The sequence below is a fragment of the Helianthus annuus genome, chromosome 4 (genome assembly GCF_002127325.2).
Source record: "Helianthus annuus cultivar XRQ/B chromosome 4, HanXRQr2.0-SUNRISE, whole genome shotgun sequence".
NCBI classification, from domain to species: Eukaryota; Viridiplantae; Streptophyta; class Magnoliopsida; order Asterales; family Asteraceae; genus Helianthus; species Helianthus annuus.
Window position 1 is genome coordinate 157487112 of NC_035436.2, and position 25156 is coordinate 157512267.

General features: G+C 37.3%; 1 protein-coding gene across 1 annotated transcript; it reads right to left on the minus strand.

The window, feature by feature from the left end:
* Nucleotides 1–1757: 1757 nt before the first annotated feature.
* Nucleotides 1758–20555, minus strand: LOC110937000 (ABC transporter C family member 2). The gene is made up of 28 exons (XM_022179411.2): nt 20419–20555; nt 19478–19879; nt 14945–15123; nt 14698–14737; nt 14227–14383; nt 13796–13910; nt 12950–13030; nt 12825–12849; nt 12649–12705; nt 12443–12508; nt 12037–12111; nt 11578–11685; nt 11013–11147; nt 10824–10930; nt 10618–10711; nt 10352–10519; nt 10137–10277; nt 9861–10061; nt 9294–9392; nt 9057–9209; nt 8574–8941; nt 8309–8489; nt 7899–8222; nt 6522–7278; nt 6062–6183; nt 5720–5965; nt 2189–2591; nt 1758–2076 (listed from the first exon to the last, which is right to left on the minus strand). Exons 2-28 carry the CDS (start codon nt 19808–19810, stop codon nt 1994–1996), a joined length of 4818 nt encoding a protein of 1605 aa, XP_022035103.1. The 5' UTR covers nt 19811–19879; nt 20419–20555; the 3' UTR covers nt 1758–1993.
* Nucleotides 20556–25156: the final 4601 nt, after the last annotated feature.

Below are 25156 nucleotides of genomic sequence, written 5' to 3' on the forward strand. Positions count from 1 at the left end.
AATCATGACTCGTGGGATGATGACAACTCTGTCGAATATGTATGAAAAGCCTTATGTTGGTAATCAGGTGTTCTTAACGAGGAAATTGTTCATGACAAGGAGGCATGAGGGAAGCTCCGTCATGGGTCACATCAATAATCTTAATTCAGTTATGTCTAGGAGTTGCAATCAGAATTATTAGGAGTCAGATAAAAGCTCGGAGGGTTGTAACATGTTGTAGTTGCAATGAAGTTGGACATGTTAGGAGTCAATGTCCAAATAAGAAAAAAAAGGAAAAATTTGATGGGGTAAACACTATTGAGTACATTGAAGATGTACTGGTTTGTATTATGGAAGGTAGATTGAACTCTTAGGTTATGGATTTAGTTTCTTCGTGTTATGCCATGCATAACAGGGATACGATGGTGAATACGAAGGTTGGTAACTTTGGAATGGTACGAATTGCTAATGGTCAAACTCATGTTGTTACGGGTATGGTAGATGGTACTCTGGTAACTCTAGTGGGAACCATATGGAACTTGAAGAACGTCAGAATGATTCCGGGTTTGAAGATGAATCTTATTTCGGTTGGTAAATTGGATAAACAGGGATTGCAAGTAAAGTTTGGTGGTGGTAAATGGAAGGTGACTAACGGAAATCTACTCATTTCTCGTGAAAACAAGATAGGATAACTGTACATGGTAGAAGTGCCCGCTAAAGGATCTATAACCATCCCTCAAAACAAAGTTGGGTTTGCTGAGTCAAAGGAGCAAAATAGGGTTCATTTTGCAAGGGCGAAGTCTGGTGCCAAGGTGATTAAAGTTGAACAGGATCGAAGGTCAAAGCTAGGTCAGGGGTTTGGTGACAGTAGGATCATGGGGTGTGTTATGGGTACATTCAAAAAACTTCGTTGGGTTTGAAGACCGGTATTTTGATTGATAAAATCTCTCATGTGAAACACTTGCTAAATTTAGAGAGTGGTGTTGATTCTCGGTGTATCTCTGGATCCGGTGGAATGTGCAAGCCGGTTGAGACAAAGAATGGATTAGTGATGGTTTTAGTCACGGATGGGTCTGGAATGTGTAAGACTGTTGGGTTGGAGCTCGAGGGAGCTGCAACTGTCCTTTCAAGTACTTGATGAGAGGGGCGGTCTCAATAAAGTGGATATGACTGAGTTTTAGCTTGTTCTTGGGAACTGGTGGCTTGGAAGACTCGAATGTGAAGACTACTGAAGTTATTGGTGATGGGTTTACTTAGATGGATTTTGAGGTCTATGCAAAGCCTTCGAGTGGGAGATTGTTGGGTTCGTAGGCTTTTGGGCAGCCGACCCTAATTAGCGTAGTCAGCCTTAGTTTTGGCCCATTTAGTTAACTTGTTGACTAAATAGTTAACCCTAATCTTGTTCTATAAATACCCATGATGTAATTGTACTCATATAAAGCACACCTAATAAAAGTCATACCTAGTTGCAACCCGTGAACGTTGGTCACCTTGACCGAACCACGTAAATTCTCATGTTCTTTATATTCTGCTGGTGTGCGTGTGTGTATATGTTCGCTTCCGCTTGAACCTACTCTGATTCAATAGCTAACAAAAATAAGTAATTTTACTATAGGTTGAAATGAGTTGGACAAATTGGCAACCAATTTTTGCCTTTTTTTCCACAAGTTATAACAATTGTGTTTGTTGTTGATATATTTCTACTGTTTGTATACGGTTTACTATCTGGTTTGGGATCGAACCACTTTAGATAGGTTTAATGCTAGCAATAAACTGTGTTATCTAACAACGGTTAAAAACTTAAAATTACAAGAATTTAAGTCCATACTTGCATATACAATTCAGTTACAGACAACAACGTTAATGAGATCGAAAATCCACTTGTTGACCTTAATTATTTCAATCTATGTACTTTTACTACTGATTAACAAAGACATGTTTAATAATGGGATATGTCCAGATCTATTTCACTCTAGTTTCAAAGTATGAAATCTTAAGTTGAGCAGCAAGTATCCTACATCTGAACATGATCCCAATCGACACCATATTCCGATAGCTGGAGCTTGTTACGACCCAGCTTGCCCATCACTGAAAGACCTGGCCGGAGACAATCAATCGTGCCACATGGTGTTTTAAGAATTAATATATAGTGTTTAGTTAAATCTTATAAAAACTAATTCGTATACTTACTAAAAAAAGAGCTATATACCTTCGACTACTTTATAGAGAGCTGACCACCATCGCTCCCTTGGGACTAGGGCCTGTTCAAGTGACTCGTCAATGTCTTTATCATGTTCCCCTTTCAAAACACCTTGAAGAGTTACAACTGCATCCTTTGTTTTCTTGAGGATATTGTCATTATCTTCAATTTCCATCAGCATGAGGTCGTTTTGAGATGAGGTAAGTGCAAATTGGACTGCAGCCGCCCACCGTGTGGAAGCGAGCCACCTCTTCTGACTGTCTATTGCGGCCTTCTCTGCCTTGTCTCCTTCTGCACCGAATGCTAAGTCACGCAAATATTGAGCATTTGCAGCACCCGTACTTTGAACCATTTTGGAGAAAGCGGTGTGTTCATCTTGTAAAAGTTTGCCTGGGGCATCGTACTCGACAACCTGGAATAATAAAATCAAATAATGAAGATCGAAAGTTAAGCACGTATTTCTTGATGGGCCGCGTTTACGTTATGTTTATTTTAGTTAATGGGTCAGACTTTATTATTATGTTTAGTTTATTTCGGTTGGGCCGTAGGCCATGTTTGTCCAGGTTATGTTTAGTCTAGTATGGGTCAAAGAACAATGTCTGTGTCAGTTTGTTTATAGTCCAGTCCGATAGAAATATGATACGGGTCAAGGGTTTATAAAGCCCAAAGGTGAAACGGTGTGTCTCTTTGTTGTAACTGCTGCAACGGTTATTCAGGATACACCGTTTAAGGAAAAGACGCGACCGTATAGAGGCACCGTTTCACACCTATAAGAACCCTGCATCATTGTTCTATTTCGTAGCGTTGTAACAGACATTTGTTGAAGGTATTCGAAGTCAGTTTATGTTATTATCGAGTGCTGCAAGTATTTCTGTTTGTTTTTCGATCAGTAAGTTTTCCATTCAAATCATTCGTATTACTGTTCGTTCATTATTGTTACAATGAAGTTCTGCGATCGTTGTTATATGATTGATTGTGATTGTGAATATAATAACAACCCGGTCCGTTCCGAATGGTCCTGGGTGTCCGACGATTCTGATACCAACATTGGTATCAGAGCCGAAGGTTCACACGGACACGGAAAGGGTTGTAGTCATGGGAACGCGTGTCTTCGCAGTAAAGGAAAAGGGGTAGAAATCGGTAGTAGTAGTGATGTTGGGAACGTTGGAAAGTGCGGCCGGGGCTGCAACCGTGGGAAACGAGTTGCGCAGGGGAAGCCAACCAAACGTTCGGTGAAGTCATCCGGGAAGGATTATGCGAAGAAGAAGGTTCCTAAAGGCGTTGGAAAGAAAGTTAACCGGAAAGGGAAGGCACCGGTTGGACGGCCGAGGAAGGCCGGGGTGACATGTTTTATTTGTAAGCAATTTGGGCACATAGCCTCCATTTGCCCTAGTAGATATATCAATTTAGGCCCGTTACCGGAAGAAGATGATTACTTAGTCGATGGTACGAGCGGTGGTTTGTTTAGCGAAATGTGGGTCGTTGATCCAAGTTTCAAGACACACATGACCGGGAACCGTAGTTTGTTCAAACGGTTCAAGAGGCATTTCGGGGTAATCACGAACGAGAAAAAGAAGAATTTTTCGTTTGTTCATGGCATTGGTGAAGTGAGAATACCGGTCGATGGTAGAGATAAAACAATCTCGTGTATAAGTTATGTACCGAAGATGGAGAAAAATGTTCTTAGTTTGGAACAACTTTTGTTCCAAGGGATCGAGACGGTCACTACGGGTGACAAATGTATGTTAAAGCGAATGTTCGGTGCACAAGTCAAGAACTTTGATGTGTATGAAGATAAATCAAATGTTGATTTAGAAGAGGATTACTTGAATCGGTTTTATGATCAATTTGATGTCGATAACGGTTATCGGATGGAGAAGGAGAAACTTAAAGAGTACATAGAAGATTACTATGAAGGAGAGTTTAAGAAGGAACGTGAAGAAAGAAAGAAGGCGAACGGCGAAGGAACATCGGGAACAAAAAAGGATGAAGTTGTGTTTTCGAAAAAGCATAAAGTTTGCTTTATGATCTACTACGAGGGGATGAAAGATAACCCTCGTCAATCTAGGCAAGAGTTACGTGAAAGGGCGGTGGTCCTTTCCCAAGATGAAGATGACGTGATCGAGAACGGCTTGATTATGGATAGTTGTTTAGAGCCGTTGGATTTGCTCTTAATGCACGAAGAATTGGCGGGTTATGACAAGTTTTATGATGCCAACTTTGATGATGTTTTGATATGGTTTTTACCAAGTTTTCTTGGTATTGTTAAGTCAAGAGAGATGCCACCGAAATTGCTAGACGGAAGAGATGTGAATTTGCTACTTTTGTACCGTATTGTGAATCTCAAGGGTGGAATTAAAAAGGTATTAGAAGATGATTCGTGGGCTGAAGTTGCACTCGAGTATGGGTACGAGAAGGTTGATGGCTTCGAGATGAAGGTTTCGTATGTTCACTATATCGAGTTGTTTGAATGGTACTTTGACTATATGAAGAAAAAGGGCGATAAGAATGCAAAAGCAAAGGAGAAAGATGGAAAGAAGAATGCTCAAGTCAAGGAGGTCAAGACCGAGGATGATGCAGACTTGGTGATCACATTCGTGGTCACCGATGACGAAGATGCGTGAAGATTGTTGCGGGTCAAGAAGATTCGTGCTTAAGGGGGAGAATGAAGATCGAAAGTTAAGCACGTATTTCTTGATGGGCCGCGTTTACGTTATGTTTATTTTAGTTAATGGGTCAGACTTTATTATTATGTTTAGTTTATTTCGGTTGGGCCGTAGGCCATGTTTGTCCAGGTTATGTTTAGTCTAGTATGGGTCAAAGAACAATGTCCGTGTCAGTTTGTTTATAGTCCAGTCCGATAGAAATATGATACGGGTCAAGGGTTTATAAAGCCCAAAGGTGAAACGGTGTGTCTCTTTGTTGTAACTGCTGCAACGGTTATTCAGGATACACCGTTTAAGGAAAAGACGCGACCGTATAGAGGCACCGTTTCACACCTATAAGAACCCTGCATCATTGTTCTATTTCGTAGCGTTGTAACAGACATTTGTTGAAGGTATTCGAAGTCAGTTTATGTTATTATCGAGTGCTGCAAGTATTTCTGTTTGTTTTTCGATCAGTAAGTTTTCCATTCAAATCATTCGTATTACTGTTCGTTCATTATTGTTACAATGAAGTTCTGCGATCGTTGTTATATGATTGATTGTGATTGTGAATATAATAACAACCCGGTCCGTTCCGAATGGTCCTGGGTGTCCGACGATTCTGATACCAACAAATAAATCCTCATTCAGTTTTAATGAAGAGGTGAAAAATTTGACACATTTACTTATAGATTCGCCGTTTCGGGTACCATAATAGTTCCAATGGGTAAATTACAAAAAAAAAAAAAAAAAAAAAAACCTTACCTAGAAAGGAAACGTGTCAAAGAGATCAGAAGTCATAAAAGTGTATTTTTAATGCATAAAACCTTTTAAGTACTTTTATTAAAAGAAAAATGATTGTATTGAAATAATAAGGTGATGAAGTGACCAATACCTGACCGGCATCAAGGAGAAGAATACGGTCACAATCAATAATCGTATTCAGACGGTGAGCAATAATGATCATAGTACATGATTTGAATTCTTCACGGATGGTCTTTTGGATAAGTGCATCTGTCCTAACGTCAACAGCAGCAGTTGCTTCATCAAGAACAAGAATCTTTGATCTCCTAAGCAATGCACGCGAAAGACTTAATAACTGTCGTTGTCCAACACTGAAGTTCTCTCCGGCCTCTGACACCTTTATTACCAAAAAACCGAGTCCAAGAAAGAGGTAATTTAATGCATAACACAGTTTGCTTAAAATATATGCAAGAAACCGGAAATGAATATGTACCTCAGCATCTAAACCCAAAGGATTCCTCCTAATGACATCCTTCAGATGGGCCCTCTCTAAAGATTCCCAAAGATCAGGATCATTGTGCTCGTTGAAAGGATCAAGGTTAAACCTCACGGTCCCTTTACAAAGAGTTCCAATAAATCACAAAAAAATAAACAAATAAATAAATAAATGCATAGTATCAACAAATACCCAAGAATGTCATCTTATCAGTTACCACATCCAAATAAAAATAAAGTAATAGCTTTAAAGGAAACATGTTAAATAGGTAAAACGGATCAAAACTCCCCCAAAGGGCACTTCAATTGCATAATACCTCATGTTTGACTCACTGATTACTTATTAACACAGAAATTTTGTACGGAAAAAGTGTTTCAGGTCAACCTGGCCTGACCAGCCCACTAACCCATTTTGTCACATATAATGTTATTAAACTAGACCAGCAACATTAAGATACCTGAGAAAAGAACGGGTGCTTGAGGTATAATACCAAGAACCTTGCGAAGATCAGTCAGCCCAAACTTTGCAATATCACAATTATCAATAACAATTCTTCCCGTCTCCAATTCCACAATCCGAAATAAAGCATTAAGCATGCTGGATTTCCCTGCCCCTGTTCTTCCCACTATTCCAACCTTATCACTTGGAGGAATAGAAAAGGATAAACCATGTAGCACGGATGGAAGTTCAGGCCTATACCTTAAAGTGACATTCTCAAACTTTATTGATCCTGAAGAAGGCCAGCCAGGTGGTGGGCGGTTATCCTCAATAACGCCTGGAGCCTCAGATGGCAATTCAATATAAGTACCAACACGTTCAACAGCATTTAAGCTATTTTCAGCTAAACTTGCAAGTCTAAGGACTGCTGTCAATAAGGTTGTAATATTTAATGCATAACTTAGAAGTAGACCCATGGTGGATGCAAAAGCTTCTTGATTTCTTGCTTTCCCATTTTGCATAACAGCAAAAGTGGCGGTTAACCAAATCATGAGACCTCCAACTGCTTCCAATCGGATTGCAAGCCAACGGTTTGCACCCATGTTGACTAATGTGAACCTGATGTTATTATCCATGGAATTCCCATTAATCTTGGACATTCGATCGTAGGCTTTATATGCACGAATTGTTGAAAGACCGTTTAGCGCTTCCCCAAATTGTGCATACACTGGAGATCTACTGATGGCGTCCAATCGCTTTACCTCACGGGCAGTGCTCTGAAGGAACCAATAACCAATTAAATAATCTTTAAAAATGTACAGAAGAGTGGTCCCCAATTGGGTTACATATTCTATAAAAGATCAAATTAGGGAAAAAAAATACTTAAACATGAAGTCAAATGGGTCGACCGGAAGATCAAAGGTCAACTTAAGTGTATCCAAATTAACGTATACAAACATATTCTAGTAAAATGGGAAGTGTTTTGGTTGGGTCAAAATAACTCAACTAGATCCGTTTCGAATTGTACCATAACTACCCGCTTTGACTTGTTACCTGACAAGGCAGACCCACCCATTTTGCCACCTTCATTTTGAATAGAGTAAAGTACACAGATGGTCCCTGTGGTTTACAAAAATTTTAGATTTGGTCCCTAGCTTTACAAAAGTACACGGATGGTCCCTGTGGTTTGCACTTTATAACACATTTAGTCCACAGCCAACAAATATAATGGTTTTAGCATGTCCAAGTTAGAGACTAAATGTGTTACAAAGCGCAAACCACAGTGACCATCTGTGTACTTTTGGAAAGTTAGGGACCAAATACAAAGTTTTGGTAAACCATATGTACCATCCCTGTACTTTACTCTTTTGAAGACATACATGTAAAACTGACATACCTGATAATAGAGATAAGCTGCATAGAAAAGCAGCAGAAGTGGCAAGATAGCCCAAAGAGACATGGTGCTCACTAGTCCAATAAGAACAAAGGTTGACAAGAGTTGTGCCACTTGGCTCAAACACAAGTTGACGAATGGGGCAACATTTCGATCTATGTCACCAAGATCTTTTGAAAATCTGTTAATGATACGTCCAAGTGGATTGGTGTGGAAAAAGACCATCGGAGCCCTCAATATGGAATTAAGCATAGCATTGTGCAACTTTCTAGCCGCATAAATGCTAGTCATAATCAACCAATAAGAATTTACCAACGTCACCAAAACCTAAAAACCAAATAGTAAATCCATTACTTCAATTCTGAATGATGTAAAATCAACTAATGTAGTAATAAAACTGATTAGAAACATACTTGACCAAGTGATAAAAGCGCATAGATAATATTATAAAATAAGGGGCTGTATATCTTTGGTGTGCTTTCATCTGTCCATATACTTAACCATGTGCTACCCATTATTCTTAAAGTTTCTGTTGCAGCATAGCATCCAAGCAGTATAACCACAACCCACCACCCTCCTAATGCATCTTTATACCTGAAATAAAAACACAAAAGAAAAATACCTATGTAAAATACTAAAAAAATTAGACTAAAATATTGACACAAGATTCCGTCTTACCTCTTCAAAACATTGAAGCTGACAACACCTGTTTCCCGTTCTTCTTGCTTGATAAGAACAGATTTAGCTTCTTTCTTTTTACCAGAATCTTGAGCTAACGCATCATTAGTAACAGGTTTTGATGTTTTTGAATCAGAATCTCCCGCATCTTCTTGTTCCTCAACATATTCTTCCATTTTCCCCGCATTTTCCATTAACCTTTGGAAAAGTACACCATTCTGAGAGAGTTCCTCATAGGACCCCTCCTCTGCCACCATGCCTTGATGGACCAATAGGATCCTATCCACTTGTGAAAGAAAATGTAGCTGGTTTGTAACCAGAACTCGTGTTTTTCCTCTTAGTTCTTCTATAATACATTTCTCAAAAACCTGGTAATTGAATTTGAAATAAATTCACATTGCATATTAAATTGATTATTGTGACTTCAAGAATCATACATAATATTGATCAAGTGCTTAAAGCTAGGGGTAGTTGGTAATTTACCTGCCTGCCCACATGAGCATCAAGAGCACTCAAAGGGTCATCAAACACATACACATCTGAATTAGAGTATACAGCTCTAGCCATGGAAACTCTTTGCTTTTGCCCTCCACTAATATTCACCCCTCTTTCACCAATCTCAGTAAGATCACCGCCCTGCCATAACACCATAAATTTATTATTAAAAGTATACCTTAAATATGAAGATATGGTTACTTAGTGAAACACAATGATACTTACCGGAAGCAATTCCAAGTCATGCTGCAATGCAGTTACGTCTAGTGTCTTCTCATACTTTGCAGGCTCAAAGGGGGATCCAAACAATATGTTGTCACGTACCTGGAAAATAAATGTATAAATATCAACCCATTAAACTTCACTAGCACTTAATATATTCATTGTATTTGTTGATGATTATAATCAGACTAAAACGATAACACAAAATGATTTTACAAGGACAATGAAATCATGTAAAGAAAGTTCATATTAATATGAAATTAAATTAGAGGTGGCTTCTCCAACCCATATACATACTTATGAACAGGTTGATTCGGGTTGTGTTTTATTTCTAGTGGTTCAAAATGGTAATATAAAATATAGCTAAGAAGAAAACGGGTAGCAACGTGTAGTTTAAATGCATACGACCTTATAAATCTATTAGTTTCATTAAACAATTAATACATAAATCATTTGTGAAATGTGAACAAATAGTGTTTTGAATCAACCCAGCCTGCCCATTTGCCACCCCTATTTCAGAAAATAGTTAACAACTTAACACTAACAAAAAAGAAACATCACATGACATACAGTTGCATTGAAAATCCATGAGACTTGTGGGACATAAGCAACTGTTCCTCTCAAAACAACATGTGCATCGCTAACAGGAGGAAGTTCTCCAAGCATAGCAGATACAAGTGATGTCTTTCCCTCTCCCGTACTTCCAACAATTGCCACCAGACTACCCGTTGGTATATCCAAATTAATATTTGACAGTGTAGGTTTATCTGACTGCACAATAAAACAAATGAAGTGAATAAACGCTCTCCATTGTGACACATCAAAAGAAAATCAAATAACGACAACCTTTGAATCCCATGAAAATGATCCATTCCTAATTGAGATAGCTGGAAGTCGTGGTTCAAGAGGTGGATTTGGAAGAAGAAGTCTCTCCTCGGCCAAAAGTAGATCTTCCATACGTTTCAAAGCCACATTGGCATTTACAGCCTGTAAATGAGTTTATATAAAAATATATACAAACTTGGAATGAAGTTAAAAAAATACGAATAAGTACACTAAACCTGAGTAATCGTATTTGGAAGCATGATGAGTGGAAAACGTAGCACAGCGAACAAAGAGAGTGATGTAAAGGCTCTAGCAGGTGTCAGTTCTCCTCCAAGTAAGGTAAACATCCCAAATGAAACCACAATCACCACCACTGGAATACTATTTAAAATAAATGTAAAAAACTGCAAAACAATTGAAAACAATAGCTGAGACCGTTAAACACCTGTAACCATGAAATCATGTAAAAGTATATATTTAATATGTTTGGTAACATACATACCGCTCCTAGCATTTGTACTTTTCGAAACCATGATAACTCTTCTGTTCGAACACTTTGGACCTTTTCTTGGAAACTACTCTCCCAAGCATAGCATCTAAAACACAAATTGTAAAAAGAGTCAAAATGATTATTAGTATTTCAAATTATGCCCATTAACAAAAGCTTGTTAAAGGGAACTTTGAGACAGGGAGTGAGATAAAGAGTACTTGACAGTGTCCATGGCTGCTAAGATTTCATTCATGAGCCCGATTCTCTTGTCAGTTCTCTGCAGTCCTTCCTTGGTCATTTTTTGCATTTTACTGACAACCAAAGTCTGTTTCCAAAATATATACTTTTTGCATGAATATTACATTTAGGAAATGTATGCATGTGGATGTATGTATATGTCATTGTACCTGTATGGGGAACGTGAGAACTAGCAAGAATGCACCAATGATTGAAGCAACGCCTAATTGTTGGTAGAGAAGAACCAAAGCCAGAATGATACGGAATGGGGCAGACCACAAAATGTGAAGCGACTGGGTTACTTGCTGTGGAAAGGGGATGAAAATAAAATTATCCATTAAACGAATTAAAAGCATCATTCTTATAAAGATGCCTATGAATCTATGACATTATCGTTATCATAGATTAGGAACTCAAATACTGCCTGAGTTCAACTAAGCCTTCCATTTAGAGATAGCAACCTTAACCATTTACTTATGAAACGGTCTTCTCCAACGGGTAAAAAAAGTAGCTAAAACGAAAACGGGTCATAAGTCGTTAATTATATTCTAATGCATAAAAACCTCCAAATTAATTTGATTCAAAATACCAAATTATCATTGAAATAATGAAACTTTTGTGATCATAATTGATGCGCCAGTTGTTTATAAACAAATTTAAAAAAGTCTGAACACAAAGCTAATGAAACATATAAACAACTTTAGAAGTCTGAACACAAATGCTAATGAAACATGCCTGGAGTGATTCAGAATCGGTTGTCATCAAGTTAGTTATCTTCCCGGACGCAATATTTTTGCGACTCTCGTTGGTTAGCTTTAAAGTTTTCCTGAAGACTGCAGCAATCTTGAAAGAAACATAGAATCAACTAAGTGTACCAAAACAAGCGCCACACTCCAATAGAACAGGAAAGAAAATTAGCAATTAGATTGTCAAGTAAGCTATCAGTATGTTAATACACATGAACAATTGATTCTAATGACACAAAATGTTTATAAAAAAGTAACGATGAAACTTATTTGGTTTCGATTATGTTCCAGTAGAACAAAAGAAAAGATGATGGTTTCAGCAGTAAATGAAATAATACTAGATTAGAAAGTATATATAACTGGTATCAGAAATAAAGATATAGAAGAGAAATTTGTCACTTTTATAAGGAACAAGCATAAATGCACTTGATGAGAGTGAAGTAGTTACCAGAGTTGAACGAAGGCGGAATCCTACACGCATGACGTTCTGAAAATACTGAGCCTCACACAGCACACCAAGCAGCTAAATTGATAACCAATAGAACTATCTTTAACCCTTTAAAATTAAGTTAAAACCAGGAACCAAACCAAACTAACTAAACTAAAATCTACAAGTATTAGGATCTCAAAACGGTAGAGATAAACGAAAGCAGTTGTATACTTGTATTCCCAAAGAGAGCAACATATCACTAAATTGTTAAAGTGTAGAAATAGATTCTGAAGCATTAGGGATTCTTTCTTTGCGATGTCACAAGAAGCATATAATCCAATGCATTAGAGAAGTCTGGACATCATATAAATCTTTGATTTACGAAAGAATAGTACAAATAAAACTGAAGTTATAGAGCTTGTACCACTCCAACGAAAATTGAGAATGCATAGATGTAACCAATCTGAGCTGGACCATGTTCTTGCATAGACTGAAAAGTATAAACAATTAGAACAGATATTAAGGTGCTACCTAAAACAGGAAAGAAATGGAAATAAAGCAGCAAATAATTATGATACAAACAACAAAAAAACTATCTTAATTGGAAATGTTTGGAAATAACAAACTAACCAGTAATAGCTCGTTCAAAATCAGTGGTCCAACAAACTGAGAAAGATCATTGCCAATCTACAAATGTTCGATTCATCGAAAAGTTAAAATACACAATATTCATCAAAATCTTATTTTCAGGATTTATTTTCGAAACTATGCAAAAATCTATGAACTCAGAAATAATCATTGGATACCTTCCAAAAGCCTCCCCACCAAAACCTATAACCAAATTAACATGACATATTCAGATTTTCTCATACTTACTGAAATTATTTATAACAGGCAAGAGAACTTTGTAACAAAATGTCATGATACAAACCTTCCTCCAAGGCTATGATGTAAAGCCCTTAAAAGCCACGGTTTTGGTTTACGGACCTCTTCTGCCCAATATTTTTGGAATCTGAAGGGACAAGATGTAATTCATCAAAAAGAAAAAAAAAACCCCATCAAGAACTGAACAGATGGCCTAGGACACACTCTTGATTAATCACAGTCTCTTGTGTATCAAACACACACACAATAACACTGCTGCAAATCAAATAGTTTTGCAGCCTTGTTCTAAATACGCAAAGATGGACAATAATAATCTGTTTTATTGTCTTGATAAAGATTAAATGTACAGATATAATCCTATATTTACATAACAATATGACAGTTAATAAGGCAGTTATTGGCGGGTAATCAACTGTCATTTAGAGGGAAAATAACTGTATTTTAACTGCAGGGGTAAAACTGCCAGTATGACAACATTGGTCCCTGCAGCCTTAATCCAATAACTGGCCTGCTGTACATAATCGAAGTATAATCTAAACATAAAGTAACATATGAACACGGCAGTTTATGGTTGATAATTATTCCCGAGAGTTAACTTTCATTTGAAGATAAATAACAGTTTTTCCTCTGCAGGGGCAGAACTGTCATTTTGACAGTTTGCCGCTATACTGCACAAACCAACCAACAATATGCTGCACAGTTCAAGTCGACATAACTTATACATTATAACTAATATACCTAACTTAACTTAACCTACATATATCCGGAGTACATAACAAATACATAAGCATAATAAGAATGTTCATAAGTAATTTAAATTGAAGTTTGATTTATAAATCCAATATGAACTTCCATAGATTAGAAATAAAATGTAAGCAGAAACAATACTTACTTGTTGTTTAGTGTTTCTGTCTGATCCCATGTGTCCAATTTCCATATATCCTTCTCTGTAAGGGGTCTTTTGTATCCCAAGACCATGAGTGGATTCATCCAAGAGAAGAAGATACCTTAAAAGAAACAAGAAAACATAATAGAATATATATTAATAAATGCAATGAAGTATATAATCAAAAGGTTACAATCCACTTCAATATAAATAGATGCAATAAGAATAAAGCATGTATGCATTAGAACTAAAGGATAAGTAAAGTATATCATCAAAAAGAAACAATAAATGGCTTTCATATATCAACCTCCATAGTACTACAAATGCATCAGAACTAAAGGATAAGTAAAGTATATCATCAAAAGGAAACAATAAATGGCTTTCATATATCAACCTCCATAGTACTACAAATAAATCAGTAAAACTTAGTAACTTACTAGAAATAATGCTGGTATGCCTCTCGGGACAAATTTCTTCTCCACCAGCAAGTTCTTCATAGTCAGCATCATCCAAAGATTCAGCACGTATTGGGGTATAACCCGGGTGAGGATCCAAAGTAGGAAGATAGACAAGCAAGCATAGCCCAAACAGAACCTACAACAAAGAAAATTTTATATATGAAAATAATTTACTTCTGTTGTTAAACCAAAGATACTACAATCATAGTGTACGTCCATCGTCAATGCTGAAAATTTTGATTTGAGATACGGACACAAGATACACCAAGATGCCAATTTGCCCTTTCTAGTGAGGTAGGCTCAAGGAAATATATGTATAGATGACGAGATTATGAGGGCAATTGGAATTATATTTATTGTACTTATTGTTACTTAACACAAACACCAACTTGGATCAACAGAAGTTATAAAACAATACGAACAAAATACATAACATGGAGAACATCTAACCTGTATAGCAACCTCACCGGCAAAGAGATACAATACATATCTGCAAGGACCAAGTAATCATAAAACCATGAGTTCACTTGTAATTCTCTTTTTTATATCTAGTTGCGTTATTTTAGACCTCATTACCAAATGCCATTAATGTTAATATACACATATGTGGCATCTTAATACTAAACGGCCTTTGGCAAATTGTGTGATACCAAATGAGCAGAAAATTTAGATTTTAAGTGGTAATTAAGAAACAAACCTAGTGTAATATTTGCTCACAGAAAGCACAAGATTGAGCAACACTGCATTCCCAAGCAAAGCATAAGCGGCACTAAACCTCACAAACCAACGGACTTCATAAACATAAACCGTTGTTTCTAGACCAATCATGACCAACATACAACACCATGCAAGGGCCTTAATAACTAAGGTCACAATCTGCAATAATGAAAAAGAATTAGACACATAGTACAGATCAGAAGAAATTACTTAATTAGGTAGTTCTCTTATATAGGAAAAGGAAAAAAGAATAACATCTGCATGCAATGCAATCCCAAATATTAAGGAAGGCAGAGAGTACTAGAATAAATAATTATATAGAGTTTATTAGTATCGCGGATTGAATTAAGGTTTCTAGGATTTCTTATGATCTTTATATATTGTAAGACTTACTGTGTACGTTTGTCGTATATTGCAAGGAACCCTTTAGCAATCAATATAAATTCAAGGTTTCACTCTTTTACATGGTATCAGAGCCAGCCTACGCTCTCTATCGTCTCCGTCGCGCCATACACAAATAACTAAACCCTAGCCTTCACCACGTGAGAAAAACCCTAGACCGACGTTCCGCCATTGCGCCACTGTTCTTTCCCATTCACTTTTCTTATTTCTGGTCCTAAATAAAGTCCTGGTTTCGGTTCTAGATTTTGGCCACTATTCCTAAATCTTTTATCAGGAGACTGTTTCGTATATCACCGCCAACGCCATTGCCTTGCTCCGATTTGCAGACCACCAAAGTCCGCCACTGAGCCGTCGCCGCACGCGTCGTCATGCGTCACCACATTCTCAATCTTTGACACCACGCGCCATCTTCCAGCTGATTTCGACGACTTTTCAGGTTCTGTTTAGCTGTGTTGGCAGTGGTCTGGTCTCCAAGAACAACCACACAGATGATGTAATGGGCTCATCTTATTGATTGCGTTCCTCCATCAACCCTCTCATTTGTCGTGCTGCTCCTTGTAGGACTACAGTCCTATGCCCGATGGTTATCCCTCAAGCCGCTCCTCCACCATGCAGATCAGACTATGGTCCTCTAGCGCAGCTTCTCCATTGAGTCGCTCTCTCTTGCAGGAACTACGGTCCTCTAGCCACTGGCCCAGCCGCCAACATTCTTTTATAGGACCACAGTTGACCACCGCGTCACACTGCCTACTTTGCTTGCTGAAAGCCGATAATCAAATGCATCTCGAGTTCGAACAATTATTTTTGTGTTTTATTTCTGTTTGGGCCGTAGGCCAACAAACTCTTATGTATGTTGGGTTAATCGGTTTGTTTCCGGATCGAGTACGGGTCGAATAACTAAACGGGTCAGCTGGGCTGTATATTAGTCACATGTTAATGAATTAGTCTTGAAGATGACCGAGTTTGTGGGATGAAAGTGACGTTGGAGTAGTCCTATATTTCAGCAAGTAGTGGGCTTATTATCTTTAACATGTGTTTGTTTTGCTCATTATAAATTGAAGCAGTAGCTTAGTTATAAAATGCATCCTTTGATTTCAATTAATAAAAAGCTGAAGTTCTTGAAAACCATTTTCCCTTTTACGTATATTTGTGTGTGTGTTTAGTGTGTGTTCATAGAGTGTGAGTGTGGGGCCTGAAACCAACATTTGGTATCAGAGCAAGGTCGTCAAGAAACGAGGGTCGGTTTGAGAGTCGAGGGGGAGAAATAGGGTGCGGCCCTTTGGCAGTAGGACAGCAACAAAAGCAGGGAAAATGTTGGTCGAATGAAATCAGAAAGAAAGAAAGAAGTCGTTGATCAAAGAGAAAAGAGAGCAGGCCGAGAAAGAAGAAAGAAGCAGAAAGAAATCGCGATTTCATTGGATCGCACGAAAGAACCGGTGGTGTGCCGGTATGAAAGAAAGCAGATGATGGTTGATCATGTAAGAAGACAGTCGCCGGAAATACAAGTACCTGTGTAAGAAAGATATACTGGCGAGAAGATACCGAAGTCGTAGTAGACCGAACGACTTGAAAGAAAGGCAGAAGAACTCGCCGGAGATAAGAAAGACAAAGACCGAAAGAGACCGTCGTCGGAAAGGAGATACCGGCGTAAGAAAAACCGTTGCCGGAGAAGAAGGATTGAAGCCATGAGAGATCAAACGGCGTGACCGAGACCAAATATGTTCTCTTCACCGAAAGTAAAGACCGAGACCGCAAGTGCGATAATGACCTGAGTGTCACACCAAGGTAGACCGAGACCGAGCGGTTGCCGCAGAAAGATCGTAGACCGAAATTTGTGAATCCATTTGAGACCGGAGGATTCACAATAGACCGACACAGGTGACAAGAGGCCGAAGATTCACCTGAGAAAGACCATAGAGATCAAGACCGAATCATTTGCTATCAAGATCGAACGACCGAGAGAAGGAAAGTATGCAGATCCAAATCAACAGAGGAAAAAAAGGGACCATTTAGAAAGAAAGGGACCAAGACCGTGTAAAGCAGGACCAGAGGTTTGCATCACAAAGACCGAACCAGTTGCTAGAATGAGAGAAAGTTTGATAGCAAGAAGAGAGAACGAATGCGACCAAGAAACAAGCAAGGACGAAAACCCGATTAAGGGGGTGATTGTTGGGTTAATCGGTTTGTTTCCGGATCGAGTACGGGTCGAATAACTAAACGGGTCAGCTGGGCTGTATATTAGTCACATGTTAATGAATTAGTCTTGAAGATGACCGAGTTTGTGGGATGAAAGTGACGTTGGAGTAGTCCTATATTTCAGCAAGTAGTGGGCTTTATTATCTTTAACATGTGTTTGTTTTGCTCATTATAAATTGAAGCAGTAGCTTAGTTATAAAATGCATCCTTTGATTTCAATTAATAAAAAGTTGAAGTTCTTGAAAACCATTTTCCCTTTTACGTATATTTGTGTGTGTGTTTAGTGTGTGTTCATAGAGTGTGAGTGTGGGGCCTGAAACCAACATTGTCGACTCGACTAAACCAAGAATCCCATTAGGTTTGTTAGTTTGATAGACGGAGCGGTGCGAGTTTGTGTAAACATCACGTCCCCAAACAACGCAATGCTTTCCAGTCTTGTGATCAATCCATCGAACATACAGTTTCTATATATTCGAAGTTATCAAGTTCTGTTTGATTATATCGGTTAGTATTTCAAGTTTGTTTCAGTTTGTTTCAATTCGATTTTCAAGTATGTATTGGTGTGAGAAGTGTTGAGATTATCAAGATGATTGTTATCATCCCTCTACTCCGAGATCTTGGTCCTGTGAGCATGATACATGGTTGAAAGTACGGTTTTATCCGTGTTTTAAGTTTGTGTTGTTATGCAAATTTGGGTTTCGAATTCTCTACTTTGATATAGTTTGTGTTTCACAGGTATAACAGGGTTTAAGGAGCAATTCGAACATGTTACGTAACCTTGGATTGAGAACGGGAAGCACTGGGTTCGAAACACGACATAACGGAACACTTTGGAGGTACCCGGCATCGATTATGGGGTATACCCGCGTCGCCAACGCCATAGGCACGCATCTGGAGTCCGTGCAAATGAGGGCGTCTGGGACAAAGGTGGCATCGGCTACGCCCTGACACCCCGTAGCTGACGCGATACGACACTCAAATCTGAGCCCTGTAACTTTGATACCAACAACTACGGGATCATTAAGACCATTGGGTGTGGTTTGGTTAGTCCCCAAAGAGACTACCCACCACGTAGGCGCCACCTCACCAAGGGTGGAGGACCATCCCCTTGAGGACTACCCAACCTATAATAAAAACCAATATAATATAAATATATAATAAAGGGGAGAGAGAGAGAGAGAGAGAGAGAGAGAGAAGTCAGAGGGGGGCCCACTTGTTTGCCTCGTCTCCAACGTCTTGGAGAGGCCGGCAGTGCCGCGACAACCCCTAGGGGGGCTGTGTGCGACGTGGGGGACGGACCGGGACGGGGAGGGGACGACCCCCATACCCCATGGTCTAAGTATTATGGATTGTCATTATGGAATTTTGGCAGAAATTTCGACTTACACGTCGTGGACCGATGAAGATTGGATTTTTTAGGGTTTATGATCATTCTTGTTTTTATGTTTTTCTTCTAGTTGGAGCTTCCGGTATGCTCCAACTGCAGGGGAGTATTGGACTGTATTATTATTTAGCTAGGGTTTATTAGTATGAGCCTATGGACCAGCGTAGGTTCCTAACTTTTTTTTATAATCACTATATTGTAAGACAATCTTTACTTATCAATAGCAATTCCGGATTTTACCTTCTTACAAAAAGTAGTATATTAAGCTTTAGAAAAATGAGATCATTGCTGAAAAAATAAGATGCAACAACCACAAAATGCAATATGCTACTTTCTAAAAATACATAAGAAGCATAGTTAAGTTGTTTTCGCAAATAATTAAGCTCCAAATATCCACCTAAATAAACTGTATAATCAACTGTCCATGTCATTTGAATAAAATTTCTAAAAATTTTCTCTAGTAACATCACCACAAGTGTAGGTTGGAACAAATGAGCAAGTTGAAGAAAAGGTATGCAGAAAGAAACAAACCTCATATGGAGCAAGACCAGTCTCTCCATCGACATTAAAAGCCGAAATGCCCATTATCAATCTAAACAAAGGCTCAACAGCAGAGCATAAAGCCAATAACCCCAGCCAGTAGTTGTAGATATTTGACCTCAGTTTAAACCTTTCCACTTTAATATCCTTCTTGCTGACCCATATCCTGTATATACAAGCCCCTAGAAGAACCAAATGCGAAATGCCAGTAACTATAGAATCTGTTGCACAGGGAGTGTAAGGCCCGAATTCATTTTCCACTGCCGTTGCCCAAACACCATTTTCGACCGGACGGCAATATGAAACTAAGGGCTTAAATCCCATATTCCCCTACTTAAAATCAACCAACTGCTTCTAGACTGTAAAGTTCATCTGTTTTTGGTTTTCCCCCTCCTGCAAAAAACAACCATTCAAAAGTCTAAACTTCTCAAAATACTCAATGTGTATATATATAAATACATATATATTTTGCTAATTATTCAGGATCAAAACAACTAGAACTAAAGAAGCTGCAAGAACCTGATTATTGAAATGATAAATGTATAACTCTACCTAACTCTTAAAGTCGATATTTTCTTATCGAGATAATAGTTCCAGTACCATTACCAAAATCCATACATTCAATCATGCTTTTAATTGAATGCCAGAAAAACAGGTGAAACTGGTTCCACAAACAGCTCATATTAAAGAATAAGAATAAAAATAAAAAGTCAACTGCTACTAATTTACATCTTTGAACTCACATTTACATTAAATATCAACAATCAAGTAAGCAAATCATTCAGACACTAGATTCTATCCTAAAACACTTCAGTTCAAACAACTGAACAATCAACCGATTCAATAGCAGAAGTTGCAAAACATGACAAAAACATGGAAGAAACCATTGGTTGCATGGAATTATGAGTAATGAATTTAATCAGTAGTATTACCTGAGAAATTGAGATGACTAGAAACAAGTGAGATTGCCTGAACAGCACACAGAAAGAGATCAAATGATGATGATAAACGAGAAAATGTGACAAAATTCGAGATTCAATGGATTATTAAACCTGAGAAAGAAGTGGGAGGCAGGTGACACATGTTATTATATTATAATGACACATGTTATTATATTGTAATTAACAGGCAACGAGGGTAGTGGTGGAGTTGTTGGGGAAAGACTTGGTGTTCCTTGTGACTCTCCTAATTATTTTCTGTGGCATCCAGGTGAAGGGCGAATACGGGTGATGCCGGTTCGTCTTAGCCACAATGCCCAGTGTCACGGTCAAGTAGCTAGTCGACCTTGGCCACAACGCCTAATGTCACGGTGATTGACACGTCGTTCCTTTTCGTTAAAAAAAAGTTATGTTGTCATTAACAATATTACATTAATTACCATTAAGTGCTTGTCATGATGATATCATAAAATTATAAAAGTGATCAAGTGGAATTATACGTTCTTGCTTCAGATTTGACTTTATACCCCTTATTCTTTTAAAAATATTGATGATAGGCCCTTTCATATATAGATTTATTATTATTATTATTATTATTATTATTATTATTATTATTATTATTATTATTATTATTATTATTATAACTTTTTAATTTCTAGTTGATTTTGATAAATAACCAATTAAACCTTTAAATGTTTTATATGTTAACATATGACAAAATAAACTCTATACATAGTTGTTAAAAGCCATCGCCTTTTGCGTCTAGGCCTATTTTTCAGGCGAGGCGAGGCAGTTGCGCCTTAAGTCGAGGAAATTGCGCTTTAATTCTCTAGGTGATGGTTCAGGTGCACATTCCAGCGAGATTCCTAGATTCCAGAGAGTTTCCGGCTAAATTTTCTAAATTCCGGCAAGATTCTAACAGATCCGTACTTTTATCTAAGGAAAACTACTTTTCTACACTAATACACTGGTATTTTAGAACTTTTGGTACTAAATAAATGATATAAAGTGTTATATAATAGATTTTGTTTATTTTATTTAAAGAATAGTATTCTTTTTCTAATACATAATATATTTTTTATCTTTTTTCATTATGCGCTTTATTTTTTCTCAGGCCTTTGCTTTTTTTGCGCTTCGCGCCTAGGCCCCAGGCGAGGCCTATGCGCCTTGAGTGCACCTAGTGCCTTTAATAACTATGACTATAGACTATAATAAGGCATTACTAGAAAAATCGTGAACCTAGGTAGTGTGACATACGATTATTGTAATGATAAGACATATCTCGTGAAGATCTTAGATAGCCACGTAGAGATAGTGTTAATCAAACGCTTGTGGAAATAGAGAAAAAACTTAAGAAGACGATAAGCCTCTAACAAAAATTTTTATGGGGTAACATGTTAGGCTACTTGGGGGGGGGGGGGGGGGGGCTGTCCTGGACCGGCGACGCCTCTCAACACCATTTCTATGGGTGCGTGGTCGTCGTGACCGTCTTCCCGAAGACGTTGAGGCCCGCTCACACACACATATACATACAACACACATATATCTATATTTAGGCCCATCTTCCATTTCCCATGTTCCTCCAAGGACTTGTCTCTTCCCACACAAATTAGCCTTAGACGAATCTTATATCACCAATGAACATGGGATATATTGGGCATGTATCTACCAACTTTTCCAACTATGATGACACATTTTTAGGATAACAGGGAGTTGTTGGGTTGTCACACTCTACACTGCCAATACATTAGTGTAACAATATTTAAAGACTTAAATCACTAAATAAGTTAAAATTTAGTTTGTGTATCAAGTTGATTCAGTCAAATCAAGTTGTTGTGTCAACAACCTTTACAAGATACAAAGCGTTGTTAAAAAAAAGAAAGAAACAAGATACAAAGTTGTTTACACACACACAAAAAAATACAAAACGGTGTTAGGTGGATCACTGCGTCACCGATTACGGAATCAATATTAAATGGTGTGTTGGTACTTGTGTTTGCTTAAGACTAAGGCTGATTTTTTTAACGGTCAATTAAATCTGATTTTTTTAACGGTCAATTAAATCGATTTTTTTTAAATGGTGTTGGTTTAAAAAATATTTATTAAAATGGGTTATTTGAAACATATTTACTAAAATGAGTATTTTTCATTATTTCTTTGTTTTTAAGTATTATTATTATTATTATTATTTATGTTTTTTATTACCATCACTTTTATATTTATTTCTTCAATCAGTTCATGATATTATATTTTTTAACTAGTTTATAATAATTTTTTTCGTTTTTTTAATCAGACCATCTTATAACAATTTTTCAAATACAAACACCCTTGCCTACTGCTTTTATTTCTATATTTTTGGAGGTATTATTTATTTACTATTGTTCGTGTACATGGTTATGAAAATATTTCATATTATTTCCTAAAGTTATCTTAATTTTGTAAATAGCCCCTGGGCAAAATGTTACTTAGTTTCATAGATTAGTTGGTTCATTACTTCTTACTAGCATAATATTTCATCTCAATAATCAGTTTTAATGGTCACCATTGCGAATTTTTTCAGTTAGTTAAATGAACGAATATGAACCCATGTTTTGTTCATTTATTTATATCAGTTAACGTCACCTTACGTTCGTTCATTTAATTTCATATAAGTTGGTTTATTTACGCTCGTTTATGTTCATATAAGTTGGTAAAAGTTAAATGAGAACGAACATGAACATGCCCTGTTCGTGTTCGTTCGATTCATTTAAGGAGTAAATTTAATATTAAAATGATTTCTCTTCCATCAATATAAAATGGGATAAAAGGAAAAGCGTAAGAAAAATAAAAGTAAAAAGACGTTAAAAAAATAAAAAAAGTATAATGAGTTGTTTGAAGAAAAAACAAGAGATATTAGGTTGATTGAATAAAAAGTAAAAGAAAGAAACATGATAGATTAGTCAAAAAATAAAGTAATAAAGTAAAACACTTATTTTGGTAAATATTATTCAAATAATTTATTTTAGTAAATACTGTTTCCATCAACACTTTTTTAGGAAAAAAAAACTCCAATTAAATCACCGGATAAACATCATGGGGTGCCCTTAATCGAGCAAATGCACTCTTTCTCTACAACGGTCAGAGTTAGATGCATACCCGAGCCACCAGTTCGGGAAAAACTCCGCCTACCCGAATGCCTACTATGGTAAAACCCGTGTCGGCTCAGTTTCGAACTGACGACCTCCAGAGAGGTCTAGTTCTAAACTTAATTGCCACCACCAATGTCCTTCAAAGTGATGCTATGGGAGTTGAACTTAAGACATCAAAGAGAGAAACCAAGAAACTAACCACTAGACTAACTTATCTGTACTAAGAAAGGTTGATAGAATACACTAAATACTAATTTAATTTCATTGTTATTTTATTAAAAAACAAACCTAAATTTAAGTTTCGACATTGACTTTAAATGAAAAGAAGTTGAGTAAAGTACAGTTTCAGTCTCGGGCTTTACATTTAATCTCAGGTTCAACCCTTATTTGAAAAAATTCAACAGTCTAGTCCTTATCATATTCAATTGCTCACAATCAAGACCTTGGACCAGGTCGTTAGTTGACCATCAAGTATTTTAATGACAGGAAGAGCAAAAAGGTAATTTCGCAAAACTTTATAACTTATTCTACCTTTTTAATCCTCAATCTTCATTCATAAGCCACAATCCACTCATCCCCCTCCCCCAAACCCTCCGGCGACACTCCTCCGATCATCTCCGAAAAGAGGCAATACACTGTCATGTTATTCACATTGCACGTAGTCGGTACGACATTATCTTAAATTTGCTTTTTTCAACTTTGTTTATGTTTGATTCTAGTCGTTTGATGTGTGCTAAACAGACTATAAAAATTAACTAAATAAGACTCTCTATTCTAGACACTAATAAGCTTTAATTCTAGACTCAACCTAAAACCACACAATCGGCAAGTGTACCGATCACTGTAGTATAACCCTAGGAAGTCCGGATATCGAACCACAAGACTCTATGTATCACATAAACTAGACTCTAATAGACACTGACAAATGCGACTTAAAATGTTGAATTGTTTTGGGGGGGGGGGGTTACGGAAAATCTAAGGAAATCTATTTAACCTAATTAATTAACTAAGAACTAGACTAATACGAAAGAAGACGAAGACGATTCTTATATGATAACGAGGACCACCTAGACTAGAATCCTGGATTGATTTTAAAGAATTACCAATTAAGTTAGATGCATGATTTATGGATCTGGGATCTTATAATGCTAAACTTATGAAACACCAACTAAGCCCCTCAACCCTTCTCGAGGTGAAACTTATGGCGAAACCTAAGCCGTTAATCTTACCAGTTATTAGACGTCTTTCCAGTTGTCTAATTATTGTGTAAGTACCCTAATGTTGACCTACTCTTTTCCAATCATAGATCTAGGGTAGTTTGAATTATTAAACTTGACTTGATAGACTAATAAACCGACGGGGCAACTAAGGCACGACCTTTTCCAAGGACTGTCTAAAGCAATTCGCCGGGTAAGACCTATCAATAGCCCCGCACCTTCCAGCTATAAGGACTAGCAGAACACTAAAACCTAGCAAATTACTAACAAATACTTCTAGGGGTTATTGGCCAATTCTACCCTAAAGAGTTAAGATTTCTTACGTGATATAGACACTCACCAAAATCTAAAATGTCACACCCCGATATTTCCACGTATTACCGGTGG

Excerpts from the sequence above, each read along its gene's own strand:
- LOC110937000 (XM_022179411.2), bottom strand. The coding sequence starts at position 19,810 with ATGGGATTTAAGCCCTTAGTTTCATATTGCCGTCCGGTCGAAAATGGT. Across the intron at positions 10,931-11,012 it reads TTCTCACGTTCCCCATACAG|ACTTTGGTTGTCAGTAAAAT; the intron begins GTACAATGACAT and ends TTTTGGAAACAG. Across the intron at positions 6,184-6,521 it reads AGCACCCGTTCTTTTCTCAG|GGACCGTGAGGTTTAACCTT; the intron begins GTATCTTAATGT and ends CTCTTTGTAAAG.